The 19,366-nt window shown below is 46.6% G+C and overlaps 1 protein-coding gene across 2 annotated transcripts in view; it reads right to left on the bottom strand.

Moving 5' to 3' along the window:
• LOC142249854 (centromere protein P-like) overlaps nucleotides 1–19,366 on the bottom strand; it is a 389,082-nt gene that overhangs the window by 4,897 nt on the left and 364,819 nt on the right. For both annotated transcript variants that reach the window (XM_075321790.1, XM_075321789.1), the window contains exon 7: nucleotides 7,623–7,702. In XM_075321790.1, coding sequence (XP_075177905.1) covers nucleotides 7,623–7,702 — 80 coding nt within the window. The remainder of the gene's footprint in view (nucleotides 1–7,622; nucleotides 7,703–19,366) is intronic.

The following is a 19,366-nucleotide window of genomic DNA, read 5'->3' as shown; positions in this document are numbered from 1 at the left end:
GGCCTCACGGATTGGCCGCTCGCCTCGGCTCCTCCCCCCCGCACGGATTGGCCGCTCGCCTCGACTCCTCCCCCCGCACGGATTGGCCGCTCGCCTTGCCTCGGCTCCGCCCCCCGCACGGATTGGCCGCTCGCCTCGGCTCCGCCCCCCCGCACAGATTGGCCGCTTGCCCAGGCTCCGCCCCCCACACGGAATGGCCTCTCACCCCAAGGTGAGCGCATCAAGGTCCTGCAGCGGCGGAACACACACACACACACACACACACACACACACACATCAGATCACACTCACTCTCACACACACCAGATCGCATCCACACACTCACAACATCCCGTGATATCGCTTGCTTCTCGGCGGCGATACTGTGCGTGCAGTGACCTTCCAGGACCTGCCGGAGGATCACATGGCCGGAAGCATGTGGTATCTCCGGATGTTGTGATTGTGTGAGCGCGTATGTGCGATATTGTCAGTGTGTGTGTGTGTGTGTGTATGTATGCGATCGGATGTGTGTGAGTGTGTTCTGATGTGTGAGTGTGTGTGTGTGTGTATGCGATCGGATCTGTGAGTGTCGGCAGAGGAGCACGGCGTGCAGCACAGCTGCTGGGACCGCCCACCGGTGCGCACAGGGAGAAGTGGGGTGTGTGTGTGAGTGTATGCGATCAAATGTGTGCGTGTATACTGTCTGATGTGTGACTGTGGAGCACGATGGGGAGTGCGCAGCATGGGGGATGGAGCACGATGGGGAGTGCGCAGCATGGGGGATGGAGCACGATGGGGGGTGCGCAGCATGGGGGATGGAGCACGATGGGGAGTGTGCAGCATGGGGGATGGAGCACAATGGGGAGTGCGGAGCATGGGTGATGGAGCACGTTTGGGAGTGCGCAGCATGGGGGATGGAGCACGATGGGGGGTGCACTGCATGGGGGATGGAGCATGATGGGGAGTGCGCAGCATGGGGGATGGAGCACGATGGGGAGTGCGCAGCATGGGGGATGGAGCACGATGGGGAGTGCGCAGCATGGGGGATGGAGCACGATGGGGAGTGCGCAGCATGGGGGATGGAGCACGATGGGGAGTGCGCAGCATGGGGGATGGAGCACGTTTGGGAGTGCGCAGCATGGGGGATGGAGCACGTTTGGGAGTGCGCAGCATGGGGGATGGAGCACGATGGGGAGTGCGCAGCATGGGGGATGGAGCACGTTTGGGAGTGCGCAGCATGGTGGATGGAGCACGATGGGGAATGCGCAGCATGGGGAATGCGCAGCATGGGGGATGGAGCACGATGGGGGGTGCGCAGCATGGGGGATGGAGCACGATGGGGGGTGCGCAGCATGGGGGATGGAGCACGATGGGGGGTGCACACCTCCCCCCAAAACACACACACACCGCCACACACGCACTGCACAACACACCACACACACACTGGGAACCACAAACACCCCCACACACAGACAACGCCGCACACACACAACACCCAACACACAAACAGCGCGGCACACACAAATATACGCACATACCGCACAACACACACATTGCACAAAACATACCTCCCACCAAAACACACACACACACACACCCCACACCCACACAAACCGCGCAACACACACACACAGCGCTCCACAAACAACGCAACACACACAACGCAACACACAAACAACACTGCTCTCACCCCCCGCCACACCCAGACAACACCCAGAACATGTACAGCGCCCTACACAAACACTTGGTAACTACACACAACAACATCTATATATATAATATAAAAAAAATCATACATTAACTACACAATACGTAAATTCTAGAATACCCGATGCGTAGAATCGGGCCACCTTCTAGTGCTGTATATAAGAGCCCAGGCCGCTGTGAGAACATAAACACTTTATAATACTTACCTAACGGTCGCTCGGTTGGCCATATGGGCGTCTCCGTTGTCCGGTGCTGGAGCCTCCTCTCTTGGCCATCTTTGTCCTCTTTCTGAAGCCTGTGTGCATGACGCGTCTATGTCATACACACTCGCCGGTCCTGCGCAGGTGCACTACAATACTTTGATCTGCCCTGCTCAGGACCTGAATGCCGGACAGTGTGGATGACATAGGACGCGTCATGCACCGTAGCTAGAGAAGAAGGATGACAAAGATGCTTGAAAGAGGCGGCGCTGGCACCGGAGAATGGATAATGAATTCTGGTTTGTCCATGTTCAGTTTTAGAAATCAAGCAGAGAAGGAGGATGAAATAGCAGACAGACATTGTGGGATTCTGGTTAGTAAGGAGGTGATGTCAGGTCCAGAGAGGTAGATCTGTGTATCATCAGCTGAGAGGTGATACTGAAAGCTGTGGGACTCTATGAGCTGTCCCAGACCAAAGGTGTAGATTGAGAACAGCAGTGGTCCAAGACTTGAACCTTGGGGGACACCAACAGATAAGGGGTGACATGAGGAAGTGCTGTGAGAGTGGGAGACCCTGAAAGTTTGGTCAGTTAGGTATGAGGAGATCCAAGATAGCACCAAGTCTGTGATGCCCAGGGATGAGAGAATCTGAAAGAAAATGATTTTCTATACTCACCTGTCTTAGGCGCTGCTATCACTTGCTTCTAGGCCTGCTCATTATGCTCATGTATATTCACTGCAACATGGATCGAGAAGCAGCAGCGCCGGAGACATGTGAGAGTATGAAAGTTCCTGCTGTCCATGTGCTATCAATGAGAGCACAATGACTGAACACACACAGAACACGCACAAACATACGCACCCACACCACGGACCATGAAAAATGTGAGTTTTTATCCTGTACGTGTAAAGGAGACCTAACAGATTATCAAATCCAGCCTGTCTCCATGGATTCTAATATAATCAGGCCTACAGTAGGGTTTATTGTCCTGCATATGATGAGGGGGTTGTGCATCATTGTTCATATCTGCCAGGGGCGTCTCCAATAAACGTTTCAGACTGGGCTTCTGGAACCTTTTGCATACTTTGAGCTACATGTAGAAGATGTTTATGGGGATGGGTGTGCGCACTTTTGCCCAACCAGGAGACTGATTCCAGGAGAGGGAGAAATATAAAGCACATGCTTGGTCAGGGAGTTGGTACTGTGACAGAGTGCTGAAGATCTGTTGTTGTGGCCAGGTCCTGGTGCCCATGAATTGACTATAGAGATTGGAGCTGGATCCGTGTGCTGTGGTCATGGTATCCGTCGGCTGGATCTGAGGAACTATCCTAATCACTGTTGTTGTCGGCTGGAGACGCGTGCTACAGACATGGTATCTGACGTCTTGTGGAGCCTGCCTAGGTGATTAATACAAGCCACAACCTCAGATCTTCACGCTTAGTAACAGGGTGAATGGAATAAAAAAACCACTCCAGATATCCTACTCTTCCAGTCCACGTAACCATATTTTCAGCCTAAGTGCTACCTGTTAAAAACCAGACAGGACTCAGGCCAATGTTATTTAATGGGGCATTGCAGATGAACATCTACTGGTGCACAAACAAAAACAAAAATGGCTTTCAGAGCCACCGTAGAACATCTGATCTGTAACATAGGAAACTGTAGTTGTATACAAAACGTACTGCACAGATGGATGTCAAATATAAAAAAATAAAAAAGTTTTCCGTGTTTCATCTAGAAAACGTTTTTTTCTTATGTTCATGTGAACCATCTTACAGAAAAAGATGGAGACCAAGCCATACATGTTTTGTGAAGTATGTTAAATAGCTTCCATAACAAGTCTTACACATCACGTAAAAGTTGAGTGAGCACTACCATGCTCGGGTGCTCGGTACTTGAAAAGAGCAGGTCAGACACTCCGATGACCTTGACTCGAGTACCGAGTATAATGGAAGTTAATTGGAAACTTAAGCATTTTTCTGGTAGCTCTCCACAGATGGTCTTTCATGGCTCTAAAGGCCGCTTTAAACGCTGTGATCTCGCTATCGAGATTACTAGCGTGCGTGCCCATCGGTTGTGCATCACAGGCAAATCGCTGCCCGTGGGAGCACAACATCGCTAGGAACTGTCACACATACTTACCTGCCTAGCGACGTCGCTGTGACAGGCGAACCACCTCCTTTCTAAGGGGGCGGTTCGTTCGGCATCACAGCGACGTCACTAAACGGCCACCCAATAGAAGCAGAGGGGTGGAGATGAGCGGGACGAACAACCCGCCCACCTCCTTCCTTCCTCATTGCGGGCGGCCGCAGGGACGGTGATGTTCCTCGTTCCTGTGGTGTCACACATAGTTGTTCCTGCGGCAGCACACATCACTAACAACATCGTACCTGCAGCAGCAACAATATTTGGGAGCAGCGTGTCAACGAGCAACGATATGGTGAGTATTATCGCTCGTTAATATTCGCTCCTGCGTGTCACACACGACTTCGCTGAGGAGGCCGGATGTGCGTCACGAATTCTGTGACCCTAACGACATCTCTTTAGCGATGTCGTTGCGTATAAAGCGGCCTTTAGCCTATGTGCGCACTTTGCGCTTTTTTCTGCGTTTTGGCTGCGTTTACAACTGCACTGTGTCATTGACAAAATGCATGCGTTTTGATTCCCCAGCAAAGTCTATGAGAATCATCAAAATCTGTGCGCACGATGCTTTTTGAAACGCAGCGTTTTGATTGTCAAAAATTTGTCAAAATCTCTGCATTTGAAGAAGAAACATGTCAATTGTTTTTGCCATTTTGGCTGCGTTCTACACCCATTGAAATCAATGAGTTGTATAAAATCGCTGCCAAAATGTGAAGCAGTGCGGTTGCATTGTATTATTGTTACGATCCACATGTTTTTTTTAACATAACAAAGGCAGGTCTTTCGTTTTTCTCTCTCTGTCGGTCGGTCTCTCTCTCTCTCTCTCTCTCTGTCCATGTCTGTCTCTACCTCTCACCCCCTCTCTCATACTCAACGATCACTGGCGCGGCGCTGCATGGCGTTCACACTGTGGCGGCTTCTTCTCGTTTGAAAATGCCAGCCGCTCATTAATCCATCACGTATTCCCTGCTTCCCCCGCCCTCCGGTGCCTATGATTGGTTGCAGTCAGACACGCCCCCACGCTGAGTCACAGCTGTCTCACTGCAACCAATCACAGCCTATATCGAGCAGTAAAAAAAATAAAATAAATAAATAATTGAGAAAAAACGACGTGCGGTCCCCCCCAATTTGGATACTAGCCAGGGTAAAGCCACACGGCTGAAGGCTGGCATTCTCAGGATGCGGAGCTCCACGTTATGGGGAGCCCCGCAGCCTAACAATATGAGCCAGCAGCCGCCCGGAATTGCCGCATCCATTAGATGCGACAGTCCCAGGACTTTACCCGGCTCATCCCGAATTGCCCTGGTGTGGTGGCAAACGGGGTAATAAGGAGTTAATGGCAGAAGCCCATAGCTGCCACTAAGTCCTAGGTTAATCATGGCAGGTGTCTCCCCGAGATACCTTTCATGATTAACCTGTAAGTTAAAGAAAATAAACACAAATATCCAAAAAATCCTTTATTTGGAATAAAAAATTGTTTAAAAGAACTGAAGTCCTCAGTGGTTGATACCTTTTAATGGCTAACTGAAAAGATGGTAATAATAGCAAGCTTTTGAGACTGCTCAGGTCTCTTCTTCAGGCTCAATATAACACAAAATCTGAAAAGTCACATATTTATACACAACAGGACATAGAATGGGGCAGTAAATAAAACAATTTATTTGGAATGAAAGACAAAAAAACACCACTTTATTAACTCCTCAAAAACACCTCCAGGTCAGACGTAATCCAAGCAAGGTCCCACAACCCTTTCAGCTCTGCTACATCGGAAGCTGTCAGCTCCATGCAGCAACTGAAGTGAGTTGCGCGATAAGCTGTGCTGTCACTGTGGTTACTCGCGGCCACCGCTCTCAAGTGGAGGACTGCAGCTGTGGCCGTGAGTAACCTGAGTGAAAGCGCAGCTGATAGCGCGGCTCACTGCAGTCACTCAGAGGATTTGCGATCACAGGTGAGTCCTTCACGTGTGACCGCAAATCAAGCCGCGGCACACGCACAGAGCCGCGCGATCACAATGAAGTTGGGTGAAGTTCATCCGAGTTCATTCTGATCTCGCGGCACTGTCTCGTAGCCAGCCATGCTCTTTTTGACAGTGCGGTCCCACTTGGCTCTGCTGCAAGTCTATGGGGATTCTGCAGAGCCGAGTGGGACCGCACTGTGAAAAATGTGTGTTCTGGATGCTTTACCCACTCTGTGTATGGCAGAGAAAGCATGAATTCTACAGGAATGTGCGCACGTTGCGTTCTGCCGAATGCATCTCAGAATGCAGCTTTTTCGTCTGCGTTCTGAGACGCACAGGCAGTGACTTACATGCTGCGGAATTGAACGTGAAGTGCGCACATGGCCTTAGACAACTTTTCTAATAATTTTTTCTCTGTGTAAAATCTTGCAGGGAGCACCTGCTCGTGGATGCTTTATGGTGTTTGTTCCACTTTCAGATTACAGCCCTCAACAATGCTCACTGGAAAATTCATGAGTTTAAAAATTATTCTGTAACCAATGCCATTAGTTTTTTGGTTTTTTTTTCAATATTAAGTTTGCGAAGATCTTCAGACTGCTCCCTGGTTTTACCCATCATGAGAAGTTTCTTGTGTGTCACCTTGGTAATGAGACACCTTTTTATAAGCCATCAGGTAAACCAACTAATATTATATTTCACTGAGTGGCAGAATTGCTTTCTAATTACTGATAGATATCAGCTGGCGTCATGACTTTTGATTGCTTTTTGCACTTCTCTTTCTGCATGTGTTCAATACATTTTCCCTGAGTTATTTCTCATTATTACACATAACTTAATTTATGAACATCTATGGCTTGATTTCTTTGCCTGTGTGGATTGGATGGGTTGTTACCAACATCTGGTGAGAAATTCATATCAATAGCACCTTTATAAATGGGAAAATATGCACCAAAAACGCATGTAAAAATTATGAAAAACACATCGAAAATGTGATAACAATTTCTGCACCAAATACTTAATGTGTGCACATACCCTAAAGGGGTACTCCGAGGTCCCTGCCCTCATAAACTATAAAGATAATATGCACAATGCAGTTCTATCATCCTTACAACACTTGCAATTCAGTCTGATGCAGGAGCTGCTCTTTCTGCTCCCCCTACCCTCTGGGACGCTCCTGCGTTATATTGAATTACAGGTATTGTGAGGATAATAGAACTGCACTGGGCAACTCATCTTTATAGTTTGAGGGCAGGGACAGTGGAATATTTTTTTAATCTCCCTGGAGTACCCCTTTAAGAGCATGGATGAGAGTAAAAAAAGCATTTGATTGGTAGAATGTCAATAACTATTCATTTTATATAACAATTCAGTAGTACTATGGATGATAAATTGATTAAATAAACCAGGCAAAAAGTGTTTTCTATAATTTTCCGTTGATGGTGGCTACATTAACAGCGCTGCATTGGGTCACTGCAGGGAAGGGAAAGCAGAGCTTCATTTCAGTTTTCTTCCAGCCCATGGAGGAGTGACACAATTCAATGGTATAGTTAAGAAACTAAAATATTTTCAGCTCTGAGACATACTTATCAGACAGAATTAAAAAACAGTAGGAAAATGTTTTTTTTATTTTACGTACCCAGGAAGGTCTGGGTTCATCAGAACCATGTACTCAGCTGTAGTCCCCAGCGGCAGTGCAACTGCGAGAGGGTATTTATTCTGAAAAGAAGCACAATTTGGGTTTCCAGTTAGAGGGGAGATCAAGAATCAAGTAAGAAGGAAAGCATAAGTGAAAAAAATTCTTTGAATTGAATGAATGCAGCAGATTTTTTAGGTCCGGTAACTTTTTTTTTTACATTTTTTAAATTAACTTTTACCAGTGCACAAGTTCATTTTACATGCAGTACTGTATAGTGACACTAGGTGGCGCTGTAACCTCGCTCTATTAAGAGTCCATCCTTCATTGTTAGACATGAACAATACTTTTTCATTTGTTTTGTTTTCTCCGCGGTGGGGGGGGGGACAGGATGAAGAAATGGTCTTTGAGCATTTTAACAGATGTACATTCATGCTGTCAATATAACATCATAAAAGTAATGGCCCCTCCAGGGATGTTCTGATTTCTATCCTCATGTTTAACAACCATCAGGTAATTTTATTTTGCCAACTGGAACCACAATGTGTCTGGGCAGGTAACAACATAATAATAGAACATAATTCAGAAAAGGATGTCACAATTATGTTTGGTTTTGTCCTAAGGAAGAGGCTGGATTGCCTTGAAATGCGTAGACTATAGAGACAGCGCAGAAGATCCGCATTTTATCCTTATGAGAGGAAGTGGTTAGAACTGCAGGCATACATATCCACAGCAGCGGGGGCTTCAGAGGAAATGTATAGTCATATGCTGACTACCAAAATGGATGGCCCACCATGGAATACATGGATGGACGGAGTCATGGTCAGAGAAGTTCACTCCTTACTGAAAGAGGGAGATTATGTAAAGATTAGTGATGAGCGGGCACTACCATGCTCGGGTGCTCGGTACTGGTAACTAATGATGAGCGAGCACTACCATGCACGGGTGCTCGGTACTGGTAACTAGTGATGAGCGAGCACTACCATACTCGGGTGCTCAGTACTCGTAACTAGTGATGAGCGAGCACTACCATGCTCGGGTGCTCGGTACTGGTAACTAATGATGAGCGAGCACTACCATGCACGGGTGCTCGGTGCTGGTAACTATTGATGAGCGAGCACTACCATGCTCGGGTGCTCAGTACTCGTAACTAGTGATGAGCGAGCACTACCATGCTCGGGTGCTTGGTACTCGTAACTAGTGATGAGTGAGCACTACCATGCTCGGGTGCTCTGTACTGGTAACTAGTGATGAGCGAGTACTACCATGCTCGGGTGCTCGGTACTCGTAACTAGTGATGAGCGAGCACTACCATGCTCGGGTGCTCGGTACTCGTAACTAGTGATGAGCGAGTACTACCATGCTCGGGTGCTCGGTACTCGTAACTAGTGATGAGTGAGCACTACCATGCTCGGGTGCTCGGTACTCGTAACTAGTGATGAGCGGGCACTACCATACTCGGGTGCTCGGTACTCGTAACTAGTGATGAGCGGGCACTACCATACTCGGGTGCTCGGTACTCGTAACTAGTGATGAGCGAGTACTACCATGCTCGGGTGCTCGGTACTCGTAACTAGTGATGAGCGAGTACTACCATGCTCGGGTGCTCGGTACTCGTAACTAGTGATGAGTGAGCACTACCATGCTTGGGTGCTCGGTACTCGTAACTAGTGATGAGCGGGCACTACCATACTCGGGTGCTCGGTACTCGTAACTAGTGATGAGCGGGCACTACCATACTCGGGTGCTCGGTACTCGTAACTAGTGATGAGCGAGTACTACCATACTCGGGTGCTCGGTACTCGTAACTAGTGATGAGCGAGTACTACCATGCTCGGGTGCTCGGTACTGGTAACTACCGTGTTTCCCCGAAAATAAGACAGTGTCTTATATTCATTTTTGCTCCCAAAGATGCAATAGGTCTTATTTTCAGGGAATGTCTTATTTTTCCATGAAGAAGAATTCATATTTATTGCTGAACAAAAAAAAAGAACATTTTTTATATACTGTACAGTAGTTTTCATCACAAACCAGCATAAACAGTCAAACTGTGAATCCTATCAAGAATTTCTTGTTGCTGCCATTATTTCCATGTTTACAATATGCCCTGGTGTTCTGTTCGGCGGCCATGCTTCCAAACTAAAACTTTGCTAGGTCTTACTTTCAGGGGAGACCTTATATTTAGCAATTCAGCAAATCCTCTACTAGGTCTTATTTTAGGGGAAACAGGGTAGTGATGAGCAAGCACTACCATGCTCGGGTGCTCAGTACTCGTAACTAGTGATGAGCGGGCACTGCCATGCTCGGGTGCTCAGTACTCGTAACTAGTGATGAGCGGGCACTACCATGCTCGGGTGCTCAGTACTCGTAACTAGTGATGAGTGAGCACTACCATGCTCGGGTGTTCGGTACTGGTTACTAGTGATGAGTGAGCACTACCATGCTCGGGTGCTCAGTACTCGTAACTAGTGATGAGTGAGCACTACCATGCTCGGGTGTTCGGTACTGGTAACTAGTGATGAGCAAGCACTACCATGCTCGGGTGCTCGGTACTCGTAACTAGTGATGAGCAAGCACTACCATGCTCGGGTGCTCAGTACTCGTAACTAGTGATCAGTGAGCACTACCATGCTCGGGTGTTCGGTACTGGTAACTAGTGATGAGCGAGCACTACCATGCTCGGGTGCTCGGTACTGGTAACTAGTGATGAGTGGGCACTACCATGCTTGGGTGCTCAGTACTGGTAACTAGTGATGAGCGAGCACTACCATGCTCAGGTGCTCAGTACTCGTAACTAGTGATGAGCGAGCACTACCATGCTCGGGTGTTCGGTACTGGTAACTACCATGCTCGGTTGCTCGGTATTTGTAACTAGTGATGAGTGAGCACTACCATGGTCGGGAGCTCAGTACCCGTAACTAGTGATGAGCGGGCACTACCATGCTCGGGTGCTCAGTACTCGTAACTAGTGATGAGCGAGCACTACCATGCTCAGGTGCTCAGTACTCGTAACTAGTGATGAGCGAGCACTACCATGCTCAGGTGCTCAGTACTCGTAACTAGTGATGAGCGAGCACTACCATGCTCGGTTGCTCGGTATTTGTAACTAGTGATGAGTGGGCGCTACTATGCTCAGATGCTCGGTACTCGTAACTAGTAATGAGCGGGCACTACCATGCTCGGGTGCTCAGGACTCGTAACTAGTGATGAGCGAGCACTACCATGCTCAGGTGCTCAGTACTCGTAACTAGTGATGAGCGAGCACTACCATGCTCAGGTGCTCAGTACTCGTAACTAGTGATGAGCGAGCACTACCATGCTCGGTTGCTCGGTATTTGTAACTAGTGATGAGTGGGCGCTACCATGCTCAGATGCTTGGTACTCGTAACTAGTAATGAGCGGGCACTACCATGCTCGGGTGCTTGGTACTTGTAATGGTTAGTGATGAGCGAGCACTACCATACTCAGATACTTGTAACGAGCAGTTGGACGGGCTCCACTCAAGTACCGAGCATAGTGGAAGTGAATAGGGGACGTTAGCTTTTTTTCAGAAAGGTTCCTGGAAAAATGCCAGAGTCCCCCATTGACTTCCACTATACTTGGTACTCAAGTTGAGCCCATCCGAGTGTCAAACTGCTTGTTACGAGTACCAAGCATGATAGTGCTCGCACATCACTAGTTACGAGCACCTGAGCATGGTATTGCTCACTCGTCACTAGTTCTGAATACCGAGCACCCGAGCATGGTGGTGCCCGCTCATCACTAGCTACCAGTACTGAGCACCCGAGCATGGTAGTGCCCGCTCATCACTCGTAAAGACCCCAGTATAACCCCACATACCTAAAGGTGGCATAAAAAGATCATTGGTGACAACCATTTTACCCATAAACAAAAAAATCTATGAAGTGTGCTGGGTGAGCTCAGATTTAGTAAGCATGGAATGAATATCAAATCATTTTTCACCCCTTGTATGTTCCAGCAATCTGGATGAGATTTTACAAAATGTCAAGCATGCGATGAAGGGAAAATGCGGAGCAGGCCTGCAAATGATATTAGAAATGCATAGCATGTCACTTTAGGTTAACGCTTTCACTTTTTGCAATGCAATTTTGCAGTAATTCTCCTTGTAAACCTGCATTTTTTGCCAAAGTAGAGAAGACACATTTGAACCCTAAAACTGTAATATGTACCCTTGTATGACCTCACATTTCTAATGTTTTATCTTCTGACATGCTGCACAGTGAGTACCCAGTGAGATGCTTAGAATTCCTATAATGTGCCATATAAAAATATATATATGTGGATGTTTACTAAAAAGTATACCAAAAACATGAATGCATTGGCTATAAATGTAAGTATAGTATAATGTGGCTACAAGACACTGTTATATAATGTCCTGACACTGGTTCTTAGTTACACCCTGTAATATGGGCTATTCTTCAGTGACACACTCCCCTGAACACAGGCACAATGGTCCGAGGATATCTCGGCCCTCAATATTCAGCATAAGCTATCCAGTGTAATCTTCCTCTTTTATAGGTATTTTTCACCAAGTTTAACAATATCGATCATAGCATGAAATCAAATACCTGAGCTGCAATGCCCTGCACATGAGGTAAGAGACATGGCTATATCAGGAGAACTATACTACATTTCTAATTGGAGATATTTGCTATTATTATAACACCTACTCCATATTAGGATAGGATCTTGGAGATGGGAATAATCCTTTAAGTTCCATAATCATTGTATCGGGAAAAAACACAAGTACCATAACAGGAACAGGACCCATTATATTCCACTTCCATCCATTATGTACCACATCTGTCCTCTGCATGGTTTCTCTCATGTTAGAATGAAGCAGAGTTGGCTGACGCAGGTGTGAACAGAGCCTAAGGTCGAGTTCTCAGGAATGTTGGCATTCTCGGGAGCTGCAGACTGGGTCCATGAACAGCTCCTTGTACTCATCCACATCTGGGAAGGGAGCTGCAACTTCATCCCATTAGAACAAGCAATATCTCATCTGCAAAACGTATAGCATCATATACTACCACCTGGGGGGCATCTGATTGGCTCCAAATTTATTCTGCAGGAAGAATGAACCCAAACATAGAGCCAAGAACTATCTACAGTGTAAAGAAGAACAAGGAGTCCTGGAAGTGATGATCCGGCCCCCGCAGAGCCCAGATCTCACATCAGCCAGTCTGTGAAGGATTACATGAAGACAGAAGATTTTGGACCAGCCTCATACACAGAACATCTGGGGTTCATTCTCCAAGATGTTTGGAACAACCTCCCTGTCAAATTCCTTAAAAAAAACAACCCATGCACGTGTACCAGCTTTGATGGAAAAAGTATGATCACACCAAATATTGATTTGATTTAGATTTCTATTTTGTTCTTTTGCTTTGCATTTTCTTAATTGATAAAAATAAACTACTATTACTAACTGTATCTCCGTATATTACATACCGGATGTCAAAATCTGATTATTATCCTTTTACTCTTTAAGGGCGCATATAAATCCACTCGGTATATTCTACTATTGTCCTGCCCTTTGTTTATGGCACCAATTGTTCTACCTCACAGGTCACAGTGAAGATAACCTCCAGCTAGCCACCAAATCTTACATAACGGAAGGCTAGAGTCCCACGCCATCAAGAGAGCTGCCGCCAAATGATCAGACAAACTATTGTCCGGTCAACAGCCATCTGCCGTCTCCTCCAAACACTCCTATTTTTCTAAGAGAGCACCACTGTCAGAAATCTCTGGTGACAGGAAGAACATAATTACTGACAGTCCAAAATCGGACATGCCCGATCCTTAATCATCTGTCCGGGATCCCCATACATACGGATTTGGCCAAGTTTAGTCTGTGTATGGGAGGATTAAAACAGCCCACATAGACAAAAAGATGGCTCCTCTCAGGGCTTAATATCTTAAAGGGGTTCTCCACTACTAGAACAACCCCTTCTGATTCCACATTTCCCCCAGGAAAAATAAAAAAGCCTTTACTCATCTCTGGTGGTGGTGAGTTTCCAGCGGCACTGTGGCTCATGTTTGGTTGTGACGTCACATGAGAGCCAAGTCCAATCAGCACCGGCTTCTGTCTCCCCGCCTTCAGACACAGGAGCAATCAACAGGAAGTGAGTGGCAGCCACTTCCTGTTGATTATCTCATTTGTCCGAAGTGGCGAAAAGGAAGCTGGGGCTGATTGGACTTGGTTCACAACCAAACTTGATCCCCAGTGCCGCTGGAAACGAACCACCACCGGAGGTGAGTAAAGGCTTTTTTATTTTACCTGGTAAATGTGTAATCAAATGGGTTGTCCTAGTAGTGGAGAACCCCTTTAATGAGGTTTGGGGGAATTTTTGATTTACCCTGTTACAAAAAACACAGGGTTTTACCATAGACACCTGGGTTTTTATGTATTATACCTATACTCAGATATAATTAAAGTGTACTGGCACCTTGTTCAGTGGCATGGCCGGTGAATCAGGTGCTGGGTGTGGAGGTTGCCAGGGTATAAAGCAGGCAAAACAGAGGTTTATTAACAGAAATACATAGCATTTTGGCAGCAAACTCGCTTTGTATGTCAGCGAGGAAAAGTTGATACTAACAGCAGTGCCAGGTCTGCTGAATCATATCGGTGTACCTGTATGTCAGCATATATGAATATCTCTATGTGATACTTTAAAAAGGAGGGGCGTCAAACTAAAATTTGCTCCCAAGCTGTAATAATGCCTAATATGTGGGTCAAAAACACCACTGCAATATTTTGAATTTCACCTATTTATTCAGTGTTGAACATGTGGCATTTCTATATGAGATGATATATTTCACGCTAGGTACGGGGAAGTACCAAGTGAACGGCGGAAGGGAAACCCTGTGTCCAGGGAAGGGGGAGATGGAGACCCCTTACCAAATCTCCTGCTGGCCCCTGGGGTCCTTCACCACCCTAGATAGGTTCCGCACCTATGCGTCGAGCCGGATCCTGATCCAAAGGATCCCTAGTGCTGGGCCCTAAATAGGGGACAGATGGGATGAGCTCTTCATCAACCCCACTAAACACTATAGAGGACACAAGGGGGACACACAGGGAAAGTGCATGAACTACTTATCCACAGATGACTCAGGTAGAAATTCAGCAAAGTTACAGCAACAATACTTCAGATGAGTACAAGCCACTTGCTTACATCCAGAGCCTGAATGCACTGAATAAGATCACCAGCACCAGTCCTGGGAAGATGGGAGTATTTAAGCACAAAGGGAGTACTGATAATCATCAGCTGCTGGACGGAAGGAGGTCTCACCTGGGACCTAAAGGGGACGAGATGACTCCAGCAGGAAAGCTACATATACCAATAAATACTGACAGCAGGAAAGTCAGAAAGTCAGGGAGCATTTTGCGCAGCCAAACACTGTGACCTTCTATTGCCAGAAACCACATGGCTGTCTGTCACATGTGACAGGTGCCAAAACTGAACGAAGTGTCTACAACCCCATTCATATGTAAACGTAGGATACTGATTGTCCTCAGATTTTCATTAGACACATGTTTACAGGATTATAGTATTTCAGCTTTGGCGGCTCTACTAAAATGTACTACTACTAGCTTAAAGGGGTTGTCTGGGAATTTATTATATTTATTCTAATAACTTGTACATGTCACATGCATACGCGGAATATACACACCGACACTCACCCTTCCCAGAAACACCGCTGCACTCCACCACTGCTTCAGTTTTTGTTAACGGACTTCAGCAGTGATATCACAAATACATTGCAAATCACCACTGCAGCTAATCACCGCAGCTCTGCCAACATAGATGGCATAAGCCACAGAACCCAGCAGTGGGGATGTGCGCTGTAGCTGTGACGTCACCTCTCCAGCTACTAAACAATGGACAACTCACAATTACTCCCTAATCTTTACAATGATACCATCTCTCGGTTTAAAACAAGGGTAATGCCATCTGTATCTTGTAATGGCTGCGCTTGGAAAGTGCTCTTAACACTGCCTGGTCTGGCTGAACTTTAGTGGTTGTGTTTTTTTGAGCAGACATCAAAGAAATATATTTTAATATAACCTAGTAAACTTAAAAGAGAACCCGTCTGTTTTCTGGAATTAATTACAGTATTAGAATATAGATTTTTGGAAACGTTAAGATGTTAAGATCTGACCTTCTTTTACCTTGTACTTTGCTCCTCCTTCTCATCATTGATAATGGACGTCACTGGTTTTGAGATGTTCTGTTCGGACCCTGCTCAAACCCTGCAGTTATCTATTATTTCAGAGAACATGGATTGCAAAAAGTTGTGTCTAAAATAGTCTTCAAAAGGTAAAAAAAGAAACCATCCATCGCTTGTGCAATCAGTGATTTCCCTTTGATATGGTCTTTGGGGAGCAGCTCATTAAATATCTCGTGTTATCAGAGTTGCGTTTTTCTTGCCGTTTTTCTTGGGTGTGAATGTGTTTATGGGGTAAAGCTTCTCTACAGGCTTTTACCAAGCACAGTTAGATCTTCTCAGGAGTAGATGTGAGATGACAAGACACGTCAGTGAGTTGTCCGCTTGTAGAGGAAACTTTGAAATGTCCAGATAATTTAAATTAAAGGGGTTATCCAGGGGTATTTAATTTTTTTCTTACCTACAGGCAGGTAGTTGCTAACTACCTGCCTGTTATACCTTCCGCCAATCTTTGCCGGCTCAGAGCGGTCACAGATGGACACTACCGGCGATTCTGTGGCTTCCAGTGACGTCACTTCCACTGAGCAGCTGCTTCTCTCCTGCTCTGCTCTGTTGACGTGGCACTACTGCCGATGCCATGCTGACTGGCTCCCTGCTGTATAACTGCGGTAAGCCGGCTGTCAATCAGAATGATGTTGGCAGTGACACCCCAATGACAAAGCAGCCTGGAAGAGAAAATGCTGCTGATTGAAAGCAGGCTTACCGCAGTTATGGAGTAGAGAGCCAGCTGTCAGTCAGCATAGCATCGGTATTGGCACCCCATCAACAAAGCATGAGAAGTCTGTCATCCCTCTGGGCCGGCGTGGGGCAAAAAATGCAGGTAGTTAAAGGGGTGGTTCACTACTTAGCTTTACTAGCCACATCAATATAATGTTTAGAAACAAGGCTTCTCAAAAATACCTTGTGTTGGCAATAGTGCCTGTGAGCGGTGCTATTGTGGTCCACTCATCACCATCGTGTGACCGCGGGGCTCCGTGACCTCTGAGATCCGGTCATGTCATGTCAACTTCTAGTTGACCCGACATGACCAAGGCGAGCCCCAGTCTCTGTGACTGACTGTGCTATTGGCGGAGTTTCTTGGCTCGACACAGCCCAGCATCACTCCTGCTTGTGGCGCTCTGCAGCAAAGGAGAGCTCGCGAGATGCTGAGCTGTGATGAGCGGTGAAACTCTGCTCACAGCCCAGTCACTTAGGGAGACTGGGGCCAGCCTCGTTGATGTCGTTGATGACATCATAGGATCTCAGAGGTCACGTAGCTCAAAAATCACGTGATGGGGGTGAATGGATCACAATAGCACCGTGCAATGGCACTATTGCCAACACAAGGTATTTGAGAGAAGCCTTGTTTCTGAACGTTATATTGATGTGGCTAGAAACCTAAGTAGTGAACCACCCCTTTAACAACAATCTGCCTGTCAGTTCTTGGCCACATGAGAAAAACATAAAATAGTCCTGGATAAAGCCCTGTAATGGTGCTGTCTTATGAGCACATCATCAATAGGATCCTATTTGGGCCCCTCTATGAATCAGAGAGAAAAATCAATAACAGAGAAATCCTTGCTCTGGCAAAACCAATCAGTCCATGCATTTTACGACTGCCTGTTCATGTGTATGGTCGCCCTCGCAGCCTCCGGATCACCCAAAGCTTTGCAAAGGGACACCACTGACCCTGGCTTGGCTTACTGGCTCCAAGGTTTGGAAAAAAGGCAAGTGACCCATCTCCTTTCTTAGAGGGTATGCAATGGTCTGCATCATTTTGTAAATATTTTGCATGGAATGCGCAATCTTAGTTGGGCTCAGGTTATACAGTTGTGTTCATACGTTTATGTACCCCAGGATACATCCAATTCTACCATGATAGAATTAATGGATAGTCTTTTTCAAGTTAATTTATATTTTGCAAATATAGAACATATCTTATAAATTCTGTCATGGGCGTGTAACTTTCTATCCTGTAAACCTCTTAATATACTACTTATATATATACCAATGTATGTAAAGCGCTGTGGAATTAATAGCGCTATATAAATTAATAAATATTATTATTATTATATATTCATCAGTATCAAATAAGGATGGAAAAAAACTCTGATAGCAGCTTTTTGTTTTTGCAGACAAGCATTACAGTCCAGACTTCTAGATTAGACGGGTCATAAACTCTTTTTGGGATGCCTCATGCTGGGTTTGATAGACGGATCTTTATTATTTTATGCTTCAATGATTTTTATTAGATTTTGTAATGACTCTCAGATGAAATTAAAACATTCCTCTTTTCTCCTTTGCCAGGACCATTACCTCTTTTGTTTTTATGCTGAAAATGAGCAAAACGAAAAGAGTTGGAATACACCAAGGGTCTCAAACACGCAGCCCGCGGGCGGGCATGCAGCCCCTCAGGCTGCTTCCTGCGGCCCCCAGGCCCGTGCCACTGTTCACTGTAGAGGCAGGTGCAGGAGCCACAGCCACTGTCAGCGATTTATGTCAGATGAATGTATTGCCGGCGCTGCGCTCTCGCGCCAGCAATACAATCATCTGACATAAATCGCTGACAGGGGCTGTGGCCCCTGCACCTGCCGCGATAGTCACCGGGGGCATGGGGCTGCAGACAGCAGACAGCAAGAAGTAGAGATGAGGCAGCCGAGGGAACGCGGACAGGTGAGAAGAATGGTGTGTTGTTTTTTTTTGTGTGTGTGTGTGTTTGTGTGTATGTGAAGGACGGCACATTAACCCCTTAGCGACCTATGACGTACTGGGTATGTCATGGCTCCCTGGTACTTAAGGACCCATGACGTACCCATTACGTCATGGCGAAATCGCGGCCCCGGTGGCTGCGATCGTTGCAAATACCTTAGATTCAGGGAGAAGGTGACCTCTGCCTGACCTCAGGAGGGGTGGTGTCTCCTCCCCGAACCTACGGAGGCTGTGATTGGCTGACGAACGCCGCTCAGCCAATCACAGCCACTGTAATGTTTCAACTATTGAAAATGGCTAAAAACATTGAAATCCAGCCATGATCAGTGCAGCTGTAACACCGATCATTGGCTGGAGCTGGGTGACCTCTGTTTCACCAACCCGCCCCCAGCTCTGATTGGAGAGACCGGCCTTGTGACCAATCTCTCCAATCACTGTGGATCTGGGACTGGAGACCGCTCCCCTCAGCTTCACTCCGGCGTCTGTGGAAGCTGAGAGAGATCGGTAAGTTATAGCCACTGCCCCCTTTCAGCTGCCGACGCCGCCACTGCCCCCCCACCCATTACTACAGGATGGGGACAAAGTGCGCACATTACTATGGGATGGGGACAAGGCTGGGGACATTACTATAGAATGGGGACAAGACTGGGGACATTACTATAGATGGGGACTAGGATTGGCACAATACTACAGGATAGGGACATTACTACAAGGGGACAAGGATGGGAAACATTACTATAGGATAGGGATAAGGCTGGGGACATTACTATAGGAAGGGCACATTACTATAGAATGGGGACATTACTATA

This window comes from Anomaloglossus baeobatrachus, chromosome 8 (assembly GCF_048569485.1).
Source record: "Anomaloglossus baeobatrachus isolate aAnoBae1 chromosome 8, aAnoBae1.hap1, whole genome shotgun sequence".
Taxonomy (NCBI): domain Eukaryota; kingdom Metazoa; phylum Chordata; class Amphibia; order Anura; family Aromobatidae; genus Anomaloglossus; species Anomaloglossus baeobatrachus.
Note: the sequence above shows the minus strand (reverse complement) of the source record. Positions and strands in the feature narration are given on the sequence as shown.